This window comes from Stegastes partitus, unplaced genomic scaffold (assembly GCF_000690725.1).
Source record: "Stegastes partitus isolate 25-593 unplaced genomic scaffold, Stegastes_partitus-1.0.2 Scaffold0, whole genome shotgun sequence".
In the NCBI taxonomy this organism is placed as follows: Eukaryota; Metazoa; Chordata; class Actinopteri; family Pomacentridae; genus Stegastes; species Stegastes partitus.
The window spans coordinates 3,142,694-3,157,550 of record NW_007577731.1 but is presented as its reverse complement, the minus strand read 5'-3'; the positions used below and the strand labels follow the sequence as shown (position 1 = coordinate 3,157,550).

At 44.0% G+C, this 14,857-nt stretch overlaps 1 protein-coding gene across 2 annotated transcripts in view; it reads right to left on the bottom strand.

Moving 5' to 3' along the window:
- Positions 1-2,319: 2,319 nt before the first annotated feature.
- Positions 2,320-14,857, bottom strand: part of LOC103366454 (lipid phosphate phosphohydrolase 3-like) — a 13,541-nt gene continuing 1,003 nt past the window's right edge. The window contains exons 2-6 of one of the 2 annotated variants that reach the window (XM_008294309.1): positions 10,751-10,905; positions 5,779-6,059; positions 5,592-5,649; positions 5,322-5,498; positions 2,320-4,100 (exon numbers count right to left, since the gene is read on the bottom strand). In XM_008294309.1, the coding sequence (XP_008292531.1) occupies positions 3,972-4,100; positions 5,322-5,498; positions 5,592-5,649; positions 5,779-6,059; positions 10,751-10,905 (800 nt within the window). In that variant the 3' untranslated portion in view covers positions 2,320-3,971. Of the gene's footprint in view, positions 4,101-5,321; positions 5,499-5,591; positions 5,650-5,778; positions 6,060-9,758; positions 9,917-10,750; positions 10,906-14,857 lie in introns of both variants that reach the window. The other variant, XM_008294229.1, reaches the window with a different exon arrangement.

The window sequence follows — 14,857 nt, the reverse complement described above, 5'->3', positions numbered from 1 at the left end:
AACACTCAGCAATACACTCACCAACTTCTACCTCATGCTAAAATGGCATAAAATGTGCATTAAAGTTAAGAAAATAAGCATTTACTTATCAAGGGTATGTTTCTGCAATTAACCCCAGAATGAGGCAAAATTACAGTAAACCAAAAATGTATTAAAACAACGAAACGCTAAACTGTGTGTTGAATACATATAGTCTGCTCCACTGACAAATGACAGCGAAGTAACTGTCAAACAATCAGCGCGTCACGCAAGTTCAGCGGTAAATGAATCCCCCCAAAAAACAAAACCTAAATGTCTGAGGCAGATTTTCAGACAACTTGTGGATGATTTGCAGTAAAGCCCAGCTAGCTGACTTAGTAGTACTAAACTTCTAGTAACCTTCCAGTGAACAAGCTTGCCATTAGCAGAAAACATACATGTTTATTTTACAATAAACAGCAGTTGTAGTTAACTTTTGGCAATGTTGCTGAAAATTTCCCACAAGATCTTGCAACATATTTTCAAACACAAATGAGGTCTGTGGCATACTTACGATGCACTTCTGGTTAACTTTGCTGTAAATGTACGGCAGGTTTTCTGGAAGGTTTACTGTTTGCAAGAAGTTTGCTGCAAATTCCTTTTTTTTTTTGTAGTTTTTTTTTTTTTTATAGTGTCTCAAGACCGACTGTCTCGGTACTTTAACAGTACAACAAGAAGGCTTTGGGTTTGGATCTGCTGGTTGGCTGATCTCTCTGTCCAAAGACATCCATAGTAGCTTAAATAATTATGCAAATGATGAGAGGTATGAATATGTGCATGAATGGTCACCACATGTAAGCCACTAAACTACTTTGTACAGAAAAATATGACCTATGTTTCAAGTTAAAGTTAACCACAACTGTTTTCCAGAAACCTAAACTTTTTCTGTGTTAATCGAGCCCCTTCTCTTTGGGGCCTAATACCTATTTAATGAAGGAATTATTTTTAAAAGCACCACCAGTACACTGATTAGGAGTTAATTTAGCCAATGAAGTCATATTAACTTGTGGGGAAAACGCATAATTTAGTATTTCATGAGAGAATTTGACACTTTCTGAATGGGAGCCTATGGAGCCAGAGATTATTTGAAGCCCGTAGTGGTTTTGCACTTAAAGGCACTTCTGCACTGGCTTCACTTTTCAGAGAGGTGGTGGCTGCTTCCATATTTTACAAACTCTATGAATAGAAATTAAACTAACATCTACCAAAAGGAACACACACCCTGTTGGGTGTAGACTTGTCATTAATTGAGACGAAAAAAACAGTGAGTCATTCCTGGGATGGTCGTAACAGGACGTGCTAGCAGTTACATGACGCAGGGGTTTGACCTGAATGCTAACATCATTAATTTATATGTTGTAGGAATCATGAATGTCTGACTCTGAGATGTTTAACTGGACAAATGGCTCCTAGAGGTTCATCCACTGAGACTTTGACTCTCTGCACCACTTTTCAGGACAATTCAAGCTTGCTAAATTACAAAAGCGCCAACTTTAGGTTGAGTGAGAGAAAAAAGTCAGGAAATTACCAAAATGTTCGGCTTCACCCTCCAGGGAGGAGACCATTAATGTATTGTACTGTTGTTGAGGCATTTAATTCTGGAACAATATGGGCGACCGACCCGACCATTCTCAGAGCTGGATAACATTCCTAAAAATAAACCAGAAACCTACCACAGAGCACACACACACACTCTGCAGGGTGTAGTCTAGTTCCCAATTAAGACAGTGGAAACGGTAATTTCGTAGTAGTCATAACACAAGACAGCTGGTACACGCTAACATCACCCCCGGTGTGGTCACATAAACAAAACACATTTCGCAGCTTATTAAACTAATCAGCTCTAATCTCCTTCTGGGCACCGGGCCTGATCCGCAGCAAAATCAATCAGCTTAGGACACCATGAGAACGCAGCGGTCCAAAAACCAGCACATTCAGAACCTTCGAGTGACACGGTCCAACCTGGTGGAGTGGAAACAAAGCGCTCTGTAAGGGTAACGCAGGACAGTGAAGGCAAATTATATGGCTTCTAAGCATTTGCACATGTGAATGTATTTTGCCACTCTGGCATAGTTTCTGCATGGAGTCTATATTATTCCAGAGGGCCGTTGGGGAGCGGGGTTAAAGCCTGGAATGTGCACTATTTCCCCACAGGAAGCCGCGTATGGAAGTCTACCGTTGCCCCACGCCCAAATCTCACCATCACACGCACAGTCGAGCGGCTACTGAATTATACAACAAAAATCCTCATTCTGTGTCTTTGTTCAGCACACGCGATAAAATAAACATCACAACACGCCGGCTTGATCTTTTGTGTTTTATTAAAGACATTTTATCTTCGATACAGTTTCATCGTACAAAATTTCACACGACATTACAAAAATACTGAAAGGGATTTTATTTTTTATTTTTATATAATAAAAATGTACTGAAGCAGTCCGCTTTGAGAGCTTTGTTGTTTTCAAAGAATATTCACACTTTACTGGATGACATTTGCCAAGCTTTGATTTTTTTTTCCAAGCAGCACGTTTTACATTTACACAGGTCTCGACACGTAGTGGGTGTTTCTTCCAAACACACACACACACACACACACACACACATATATATATATGTATATGTACACACATGATACAGCACTGTACAATGTATGGTTAGCATGTAGAATGTTTTGATGCTAAATATAGTCGATTTACAGGTTACGTATTAAGAAAAACTACAAGTGTCAAGCTTGACTCAGTGAGTTAAAACTGAGCGTTTTTGGTCAGTGGTTTTTATTATTATAATAATTATTTTTTTGCTAAAAAGTGAATTAAAATACATTTTAAGTCGTCTGTCTATTATCATGCAGAGCCTCATTTCCAGCTCTATTGTATGAGTTACTGAGCATTTACAATGTGCCAGAACAGTTTTAAAACTCTGCTTTGGTATCGATGTCCTACTGCGTTGCGCCTGCATAACATCCAGTATATCACAGGATTTCTCAGCGACGTGAACCGTCGCTATGGTTAGTAACAGTAAAGCACAAAGTACTGATGCTTCCACCCCCCACAACCCCCCACAGTGCTCCCGTCTTGGGTTACATGAGTCTGTTGTAGCAGGTGTCTGCTCTCTGGCCGGAGAGAGGCACACTTGTAGGCTATAAACACTGAAATATATAGACTTGACATTAAGACAAACTCGCAGGGACACACCCAACACACACACACTCTCTCTCTCTCACACACACATTCTAACACTCGTGAGCACCCGTCTGGTACATATAACAAGACAGTCATTTCATTAAATGGCTCAGTGGGGGCTCGTCCTAGCCAGCAGAAAGAGGCCCACATCCAAAACCTCACTGCACTGCAACTTCTCAGGAACGACGCTACGCACACAACACAAAGCTATCCGAAAGCTTCACTTCGGGTCATTCAAGTGGTGACGAACAGTACTGAGTTTAGCTAAAATAGTGCTAGAAAAAAAAAAAATCACACATACAACGTTTGTAATAAACTAAAAACGACATCCTTCCTGAAATCGAGGAATTTGTTTTCTTGTCGTGATTTGTTAGTCGGTTGGCAGGAATACGAGCGCAGCCACACACAGCTTTGTTTACAGCTGCCGTCTCTGAGTTGATTTCTGATGTTTGTCCACGGAAAGGCCTCGACGACGGAGGAGAATAATCTTCAGAACAGGAGCATTAAAAACGGACGCTTGTCTCTCTTTTCCACATTAAAGCGTCTGGTGAGACCCGAGGAAAAAGATGAAGTTTTCCACTGAGAAAGCGCGACTCTCTTGACCGTTTTTCCGCAGTCTCTCCTCGTCCTCCGAGATGTTCAAGATTCCATGTTTGTCTGCATTTTCCAGGTCGTTGGAGTTTATTTCATCCAGTATTGACTAGTGGCTGTAGTAGTGATTTTAAAAAAAGGCACAGGTCAGGGTTATGTACAGTCAGCTTGCAGCCTTCTCTACGCCATGATGAGGTGGTTGCTTCTTTCTCTGATGTCTGCTGCAGGAACGAGGTCTTTCTTCACTGGGGTCGGAGACAGAGCAGAACGTCTTCCTTTGGGCTTGAACAAGTCGGACACAAAGAATACCTGTGAGGGGGAAAAAGAGGAAACTCAGTGAGTGTTTGAACAGTGGAGGTGGCACATTACAGGGTCCTCGCCAGGATTTTTTGACAGCGTAGTGGGGGGAAGATAAAGGAAGTTGTCGGCCAGGGGGGTGGGAGAGAGGGCTCATAGCTAATCCTGCTAACGGTTAGCGACAAAGACGTTAGCTTCTTTGCTGGTAGCGAATACGGTAGAAAACGACGGTAGAGAAACTGCATCAGCGCTTTTTTTCTTTTGCTGCTACATATCCTCAAAAACAACTTAACGGTCCAATTTACGGCGTATTTTTTTCAGGCAGCAGCGTAACGGGCTGTTACTCTGTTATAATGCTGGTGAGAACCCTGCATTAAAAATTAGAATGAATGGTGTAAAAGACATTTGCCTTGAAGGAGATGCATTTTTACAAATGAAACAAAAATATGAAGGCTAAGAAACGATGTAGGATCAGTGGAAACAAACTGGTGCATTTTAAAATGGATTTTTGGTTAAGAGTCTTCTCCCTAACAATTCTGCTGGAAATTTTATTTTGTGTCCTTTAGACTTAGAATGTGGTGTTCCTCAAGGCTCTGTACTAGGTCCCTTTTTGTTTTCCATGTATAATATACAATAACATTTTTAAATGCAGCATCTCCTTTATTGTTCATTTTGTTAAAACAGACAGCCAAAACGAGTTTGTAAACAGCAGATTGCATATCTCAACGCATCAACCAACATATTTCTCAATAGTTCTTGTGCTGGGATCACCAGTCGATAGAGTCCTTTGCTCAGAAATCCTATGAATAGAGGCAGATGTTTGCTGGTCTGCTCTGAGATTGTTGTTATCATTTCAGCACAAAACAACAACGTCAAAACGATTTATTAAGCCGCACAAAGTAGCTACTTATGTGAATTCAGAATTCATTTAAGCTAATAAGGTTAGCAGATAGAGTGCACTCAGCGCACAGTGGCCGGTTTTGGTTAATCAAGAGATAATGTGCAGAAAATTGACTGAACTAATTCATTAGCTTAAGGAGGAAGTGCGATTTCAATCAAGATTTTGTTTGGCCCTGCAGCAGATAACTAGAACCAACTCACCTCCAACCCTGCCTCTCTCTGCATTATTTGTATTTTGAAATGAGTATTTATGATAGAATTTAGAGGTAATAAATCTTGTTTTTTTTATAATTTCTGACTAACATACAAGCTTATAACACTGCAGCCACTCACTATGCAGTAGGCCACCAGGGCTCCTTGTACAAAACCAGCCAGGACATCAGTGGGGTGGTGCTTATGGTCGGAAACCCGGGACAGGCCGGTGTAGAAAGACATCATGATGAGGGTGAACTGGGTCAAAGGGCGCAGCAGGCGAGCTCCATGCCAAGTAAAACGAGACTGCAGGTAAAACTGGAGGAGAGACAGAAACATGGGGTTATATCCCAAGTATTCAGGAAAAGTGAATAAATAAGCGGAGATGAATGAAACGATTCAGCAACTCACCACCAGATACAGCATGGTGTACATGGAGAACGATGCATGTCCAGAGAAGAAAGACTTCCTGCGGAGAACAGACAACAGTCAGTCGTCTCCTAACTTATAAACAAACAGCGATTTCTACTCAATAAATACAAACTCAAAGTTCATCTCATGTATCTGTAATACTTTCAGCTATGTGGCATCCCAGTACCTGGCCTCCTGTACTTTGCTCTCCGGCCCCTGACACTGGTAGTCGGTGATGTAGCCCAGAGAGCAGTTGATGGTGGAGAAGTCGGGTTTGCACACGTCGAGGAAGTGAGGGCGCATTCGGCCCACCGACACTTTAGCGATGTCGGTGAAGGACTGGCTGATCGCACAGCCGAAGATGAACACGCCGACCTGCTTGTAGAGGGCGGAGATGTAGGGGTTCCCCACGAAAGACTTGGATCCCTCGTTCAGAAAGTAGATCCTGTAGCTCTCCCCGATTATGATCTTGGGTGACAGAAGGGGAAAGTGACGTCAGTGACAGGACTTGTAACGCAGATCCAGCAATAACATTAATTTCCCGTGTCCCAATAGTGAGAATGTGTGACTGCAAGAGAGCCAAAACGTTTTATGAGGAATGAGGATTTGAAATTATGTTAGTTGGACAGAGATTTTTCTCAAAGTGCAATACTCATAATTCATATGTAATCTAATATCCGACTATTCATTAACTGAATTAAATAATTACATTGTCTTCCAATCTCTTTGTTTTCTTGATTTAAGGCTTCCCCTGTCATCCACTTTTTTTCTCTTAACATTATAACAAGTGAATGCAGACGTTGCTTGAGGAAATTCCTTTAAGCAAAGTCTGTCGCGTTGCCAGAAACGTATAAAAGGCCTTGAAATGTTCAGGAACGAGCCCCGGAGCTGTTGCTAACTTCACAAGGGAACAATGAACTTCTTGAAAAACAACGTTTTTTTTTTTGTTTTTTTTTGTGAGGAGAAAAATCTGTGACAGTCGTGACTAAAATAACAGTTTCTAAACATCAAGAGGTTATTATGACAGCCGAAACAGAACGCAGAGTGGTTTGAAAAGGCCTCGCTGAACGTGTTTACCTGCGCCATTCTACTTCTGAGAGAAAACAGTGAGACGACGTGGGAGGCAACTCAAACCGTCCGACATGTATAGTTTTCTACGAGCGTGTAAATAAACCACCATGTAAAGCTAACGATTGACGGGTTGGGTGAACTTAGGGAGGTGGGGGAGGAGGTGGGGAGGTGGATCGCCATAACTCAAAACAGCTGTTCGAGCTCAAAAATGCCGCCCCCAATCCCCCCTTTCCATCCCCTGTTGTCTTCCAGCAGCTCACAAAAGAACCCGTGGAAGACAAGAGGGAGAGAAAATGTTTAAGGAGAAAGTGGAAGGATGCAAGAGAGAGTAAGAGGAGAGGAGGAGAGAAAGAGAATTCAAAATAAGACAGGAGGACAAGATGAGGAGTGTAAAGCTGAGCAGAGTGGGAGGGAGAGTCGTGGAGGAGTGGGGGAGGCACCGCTGGTTCTAATCAGCAGAAACGCTGAGCTAAGCGACATGTCTGATTTTTTCGCGGCCAGACTCCACCGGGCGCACGTCGGGGGCACGTTTGTTTTTCCCCGCGCCGGCTCGCTCGGCGAAAGGGGCTCCGATTTCACGAGGGATGTCTGGCTGTTTTCATGTTAGTATCTCAGTTTCATCAGACATTCTTTCGAGGGGCGCAGAGTTAAGTCTCATTCTGGGAAACACTCTCTTGCAGAGGGGATAGCCCTTAAGAAGATTTAACAGGCTGATAGAGTGCGTTGGTTTCCACCATTCAGGCCTTTAGAGCCGGCTTGATACAGGCCAGCTGCTTCCATGGGAAAGAAGGGGAAAGGGGGGAGAAAACACATCTGGTTCCCCTTCTGCAAAACTACGTGCATGAATAAATGAACTGGCATTGTAGTCGATGGAGCTGTAAGGCTGAAACCTCAGAGATAATCACGGGGGCGAGATGCTGATTTGTGGCTTGTATTTCAGATGCGACACCATCGTGTTTTGCTTTCTTCTATTAAGCATCAGCATAAATGATACCATTGTGTTTCTCTTTTTAGTGGGAAACTGAGCCCTAAATGACCTAATATTTGTGTTTTCTGGTTCACAAAACACTAAGGTTGGCCAGAACACCGTAGGGGGGAGAGAGATGGATCTGAAAGCTGTGTTGTGCCAGGAGAAAATGAGATATCTGGCAAAGTTGTCTTGTTTGGGGCCTTCACCACAATTCCACCCCACCAATTACAGTATTTAACCAAACAACCATTGCGTCAACCACAATTACACAGTCAGGACTCCTTCTCACCATGAAAAAGCCCTTTGGCCCCAAGTGGCAGTCTGCACTGGTGGCTGACGAAGCCTCGTGCCGAGGCAGCGCCAAGCTACCAGGTGATGAATGCACATGCTCCAGTGGTGCTGAGCAACACCGAAAAGTCATCGAGAAGCGTTGTGATGGTGTTTTAAGTGCGCCTGTCGCCTGCCGCCTGTTCCAGGAGTCTGTTTGTGTTATGTCGGTGCATACAAATTGCCCATCTACGCCAGCTAATGTGTTGCTATTAAAGTACTAAAGCGCTGAGCAAGCAGTACGTAGCCGGTTGCTAAGCCGTTGCTAGGGAGTTAGCAGTGGGTCTCGGTGCATTTACAAGTGGTTTGTATATGGTTTCTATGGTTTTCGTGGCAGTTGGCAGAACTTAAAAACCTACTTAAGCGGTTGCTAGGCTGTTAAAGAGCCCATATTATGAGTTTTGGGTTTTTCCCCCCTTTTCTTTAGTGTGTTGTATAACGTGGTTTCTGTGCATGGACAAGGCCTGCAGGCTTACGAGAGGCCCCTTACCTGCCTGAAACACCTCGTACAGCTGTTTCTGCAACTGCTTATCTAGGTCATGGTGGAGAACATTTGCTTGTCTAGCAACTAGTCAACAAAAGAACGGGCAGTGTCGTTGCGAACTCTCGTTATTCCTCGCTGGAAGTGCGTCTGGTCGAGGTACATCTCTCTGTTTATAGTCCGATTGGGGTTACGGTACATCACCAAAGCTACCTCACTTTTTGTCAAACCAGCTGAAAAGTCAGAACAGAATGAGCTTTGCAAGAGGGGGGTCTTAAATTAGAAGCTGCAGTATGACAACATGCATGATCATCAAAGCATATAAACACACTCTAGTAGACAAACTTTAATTTCTAAATCTGTGCATGTGAATAACATGGGCTCTTTAAAAGATGTGGCTATGGTGTGACAACCCAATTACTCACTTCAGCTCATTTCAAAAAAGTCTGCATTATGTGCGGCGCAAAGGATCCTGCTGTTATCCCCCGACTATACGTGCTGCAGCCAAACACAAGCTGCCTGTCAGGGTTTTCACTGGATGCTTGTTGTGCACTCAGAAGTGTTTTTAGGGGAGCTAAAACGCTGCTAAACAATCATGCACTTAGAAGCACAAGAGGAACTGAAAAAGCACTTTTGGTTGCATTAATCTGTGTTAATGAAGTGTTGGCCATTATGAGGCCGTGTAGATAGACCAGAATGGACAAACGTCTGACAGGAAAAATGCCTCAGCTTCAACCGCTACAGCGACAAATGGAGAAGAATGAATTACAGGACGCCGGGATGGTGGCGTAGTTTGGAGGTTTGGGATAGGTTCTCACTGTTTTCTGCCAGGAGACTGCAACTAAATCCTAAACACTTCCCTTTTTTAAATCAGCCATCTTAAGCCCCCAAAGAGAAAGCTCTGAACGAACGCTGGTTGTTATCTGGAATGTGCTGAAACCAATAACAAGCGCCGATAACACAGGTAGGAGTTGTTCCAGCTATCGTTGAGGATAATCTCACTTTATACCCACAATGCGTCGACTGTCAGATAAACGCTCTCTGACGAAGCGTGCTGAGTTATTTCTCAGCAAGTCCACTGTGAATATGTGTGGTTTGAGTGGGAGGAAAACATGAACAGCTGCAATAAATCATCATTACAAACAGTTTAAATCAATAACATATTACACACACACACTATGTCAGCAATGTTATATCATCACAGTCAGAAGAATGAGGATGAGGAATCACGTGGTCTAAAGGTGCTGCTAGTAATCGTGAAGGCTGCTGAAACACAAGAAGTGACGATGACATTAGTGATCAGAGTGAGGTGACTTACAGACAGGATGGTGATTAGAATGCCAGCGGCGCTAAGCACACCGTCGCTAATGGTGTCTCCGTTTTTGGCCGGGTACTTGATGGACTCATCGTCGCAGTAAAACCCTCTACGGTAAGGCTGAACAGCGCTGGTCTCAATGACCAAGAAAGGCAGGCCGGCTAGTGTGAAGAAGCAGTGAGCGGAGGAGGAGGAGGAGGAGGAAGGGGGGTGGGGATGGGGTGAAGGAGAGAGATGGAGGTGCTGGGTTAATGATACGCAAATTACAGGAGGTCGTCGGTAAAAGCAAGAGGCGACCAGGGAACATGTGGGACTGGCTCAGCTCATTCTGTGGCTGTTATCTGTGACTAATGACTCCAGCTTTGTTTATTATTCACTATTAGAGGGTCTTTCTAAAAAAGATCTGGTGGGCTTTTTTCCATCTTTTAGTCTGCTAGCTGCAAATGCTTTACCTACTTTACTACCAGCTTGGAGATCCCTATCACTCCAGCAACTTAAATGTAAGTTACATCAACAATGACAAATAGCAAGAGCTTAAAATGGTCTATTTATACCCCAAAACCCAGGTCAAAGTGATAATCATCAGCAAATTGTTTTGACAGTAGCATGAAAACTCCATGTGCTGACCAGAAGAAATCCAGAAATGGCTCAAAGCTGCATTATTTATACTAGAAAACAACTAATAGCTGCAAATGTTTTTAACTATTTTGAGAGTGGCAGCTTTTTGTTTGATGAATTAGCATTTTCCAAAACTGAAACCAAAGGGTTGCCTGAAGGGTAGCAGCTAAATGTGAAAGTTAATGTGGAAACTCTGCTGGCAGTAAAGAGCAGCGTACATGATTTACAGTCGATGAGACCGAACCACAGAGCGCGAGTCAGAGCCTGCTGAAGCCATCACATCTTTCTGAGGTGTCACGAGCCGACCGCTGACGAACTGAGAGCGTCCCGACACGTGCTCCCCGGTCACCTCTTGCTTCACCCGCACCAGGACTTACTGAGACCACGGGCACGGCGGCGCCCACGGCCGTGAGCACGGGCGTGGACACCGTGCTGTTCTTATAGGGCAGCCGGATGCCGTCGTCGCTGCAGAAGAATCCTCTCTCGTAAGGCGGGAAGGGAGGTTTGTGCAAAAACACGGCGACAAGCACCACTGCATGGTTGGACAAATACATGAGTTGGGGTAAGGCAACAATGGACAGCTTGCATCGAAAAAAAAAAAAAAGAGGAAAAAACACATTTAAAACTCTCAGCGGATGCATTTACTGTGTTAATCACATCCTGTTTGGAAAAACCCGACACAGATGCTGCCGACAATAACGAGCCAAAATAAACTCAATGAAATCAGTCGGAATAAACGCCAAAAAATCAAAGCGGCGACACTTAAGCGAGCCTTTTATGCTGGGAATAGCATCAACTGATCTCAAGTCGCCATTAAAAGGGTAAGATGTGTCGTGTTCTTAAGAGACACCGTTGCTGCTGCTAAATGACAAGAAAAACACACACACACTCCATATCGGTCCTCCTTTCCTGCTGAGGCTTTCAAGTGCACTTAAAAAGGCCCACTTTAAGATGCCTGTGGGGTGTTTGCGTCTGATCGATTTAGTGTCTTTCAGCACTTAAAGTGGCAAAAAGATCTTATTTCTCTGCCGACAACAAACACAAGAGTGGGTGTAACTAAGACGCAAGCCAAAAAGGACAGCTTATTTTCCTCCATTTATACTAAAAGGCTTCAGTGGAGGACTTTGATATCTGAGGGTGGACGCGGTACCCGGGAGAGGCGTCAAATCTCTGACAGAATTTGGAAAACACACTTTCAGAATCACTTCAAAGCGACATTTAGCTTTCAAGTCGCTCTTTGAATAATTCTGCAATCTGCCGACACAAAGAAAAACAAGCGAGATGGCGTTGGGGGTGTGATTCCTCCAACCAAATGTCAACACATGCTTCGGTTGCCGCTGAGCCCCTCGACCCCCTTTTTCACATCCAACACACACACCTGACTTGGTGTCTTTGAAGGTCCAGCTGGGTTGAGCTCAGGTTACACACCGGGCTCTGGGAACTCCACAGCTCCAGCCTTCCCTTCACATTCAGCAGGATTCACGTTATTAACTTTCTCGCTTTCATTCTGGCTCTTCAAACAAATACCTGGACGGAGCTGCGCTGGGCTCAGAGGCGAGTCCGGTGAAAAACAGAAAGAGCTGGGCGGGACGTCTTAACAGTTCTGCAACTGTAAAAATACACGGCACGTTAAATCCTGAACGTCTGATCCCTTCGGTTTGGTTGGTCTGGCCATGAACAGAACAACACAGGCCTTCCCAAAACAGGGGCTTAGGCTGTCCAAACTGCTGATAGAAAGCAGTTGGGAGGGGGAATGAAAAAAGCAGCACACAGACGGAGCTGAATGTGCGAGATGTGAAACACATTGACCCCAAGGCCCTGACCTCTGCAACTGTCTCTAAATATATTCACGGACAAACCCGCAAGGCCAGAGGCAGAGACTGATAGAGAGAGACAGCGAGGTGGGGAACGGATTAATGGAATAAAGTGCTTTAAAGGAACCTGCGCCGGGGTCAAGTGCTTCAAACAGCTGATTGGAAAAAAAAAAGAAAAAAAGAAAAAAAGCACGACCACAACCAGACAGTCGGGTCCTGTTTTCCAGACGTTCAGCCGGGTTTTTCTTCCCCGCTCAGTCCTCCGACCCCCTCGCATCCGTCTAAACAGTGCAGCATCAGCAGTGAATACGGCATCTTGGGATTTTCCCCTCCTACCCTCTTCCTCGCTTCCCGCATCTAACGGCCTGAGGGGGTGAGGAGAGGGGGAGGGCGTCCTCGTCCTGCCAACAACAACACCACCACCACCAGTCAGCAGGCGTGAGCGTGTCTTTTACATTATCTGGAGATCAACTGTTTTGAGATCGATTGTTTCGCGGCTCCTGACGTCTCCATCAGGTGTCTTTCCCCCGAAGCGGTCCCGCTTTCAGCAATCAGCTGAGGGGTGCTAAACAAGCAAACACTGTAACTGAAGAACGATGATGACATTTTCAGAACAAAACTGACCGCCGTCCAGTGTCAAAACATGGTAAAAAACTTATTATTAAGATCTGGCAGTTCCATGTGGCTGCAGTTTATGGAAACTAGAATCAACGTATAAGCTTCACGCTGAATTAAATCCCCCCACCATATTCTTGGAGGCATTCGCCAAAACACCAAGTGTGACTATTAAAACAAACAGACACACATTTTCCACTTGCAGGGATCTCTCACTGTCTGGCGTAGAAATATAAGTGTGTATGTGCAGCTCTGAGGTAGTTGTGGCGTACACACAGATGCAGTTGTTTTCACTCGCAACACAACCTGCTCCCTGTCTGTCAGTCTGGCCTGCTGCAGAACTCACTTCATAATTCACAGTGTGAGGGGAAAGCAGGTCTTGGGTTAGATAAAAATCACATTTGCATTGAATAGCTAGCGGCTACACCAGCAGACGGGGTATCTGTCCGCGCCTCTGCCTACGAATGATAAGAAAAGAATTGCATATAAATCCCATTTTATGTTTGATTAGACGTCCCAGCGTTGTTTTAAATCGGTTTTCTTGGAACTCGTAAGTGCCGTGTTACCGGAAAGCACTTGTTCAGACAGAAACCAAACTTGTGTTTATTGTTTTTAAAGGATCAGCTCAAGCCAAAAAAAATTTCAAAAATCCTAGTTTCACTTTCAAGATTACTGGCTGAGGTTTGGAGATATTTGCCTCCTACGTGTCTGCTGTTAGCATTGCCACTAAAACCAAAACTAAAATCCTGTTTTCCCTTTCTTTTCCTTGTAAGCCTTTAAAAAAACGACCTCTTTACCATTGTTGTCCTAATTTCATGGATTGACATGGCATGCGGTCAGAAAATTACAAGCCAAAGAGGCAAGCGTGGCCTATTAACCTCTAACGTCATTATACGATTAAGTGGAAAACATGAAAGCCACCTGCTACAGATTAATGTAAACTGAACCTGATCACCTCACCAGAGGGTGGGGGGGCTTTTTTCTGTAAACATTCAGCTCCAGTCAGCACTGAATCAGGGTGACATGCTCTCTTTCCAGTAAACTCACTGCTGTTATCTTTACTGGCACTGATGGTCTGCAGGGAGCCCAGTGACTGGAAGCAGGAGGGAGATATCCCTGGATGCAGTTTCACTAGAACTGCAATCAGCATGTGAGAATGGAGGAAAAAGTGGTGATTACCAGGACCGGCGCACCATTTCCTCCTTGTGGTTGCCGCTTTTTACCACATCTTTAGCCAGAAAAAAACACTGCCGGTTTGTTGACAAGCTTCTCTGTGGGAAGGTATGTACATACATAACAAATCACGGGGATTTACCCTCCACAGAGACCAAAAAGAAATCCAAATATAGCTTGTGAGAAAAAAGATTGTGTAAGCCGTAGATCTTTTGTGGAATCGTTAACAATAGGAGGAGTGCTGCTGTTTTTTTTTCCATGCAGTTGCAAGAGTTTTATTTTATAGGAGGCACGCTGCTGTGCTGTTTACAATCAGGACTTTCCACACAACACACTGGAAACATGTGGTTGTCAGAGAAGACATAAACATCAGTGATTGTTGATCTCTGCGGACTGGGAAAAGTTTTGCAGGACGTTTGGGTTCAAACACCAACAATAACATGAACTCAGTGAATATCTCAGGACCTGAACTGATGAACACTTACTCCATGCTGACCTTTTCACCACTTCCCTTAATTACACCACACACACACATATAAGTATATTTTGCCAGATGTTCACATCTGAAGAATTCCTGCAGCTGTGGAATGTGAGCCTTTCTGGAAAATATAATGAGCAGTCAAAGCAGAGATGCATACAGGTGTGGGGTGTAGACCAAAGAAATACATCCCCTCCTGGAGCACTTTATTAATTAGTTTCCCTTTTGCCAGCACATTTTTTGGGGTTTCTGCTCGCTAAGCGAACATCATTTATGTAGCTTGGTAGCTACATGTGGAGCTAGCTTGTTGCTTGTGAAGCTGGTGAAGCTTGAATTTTGCCGTTCAAATATAATAACCAGCTCGTTAACAATGTAATTTGACTCAATTTAATTAATTAAATGTA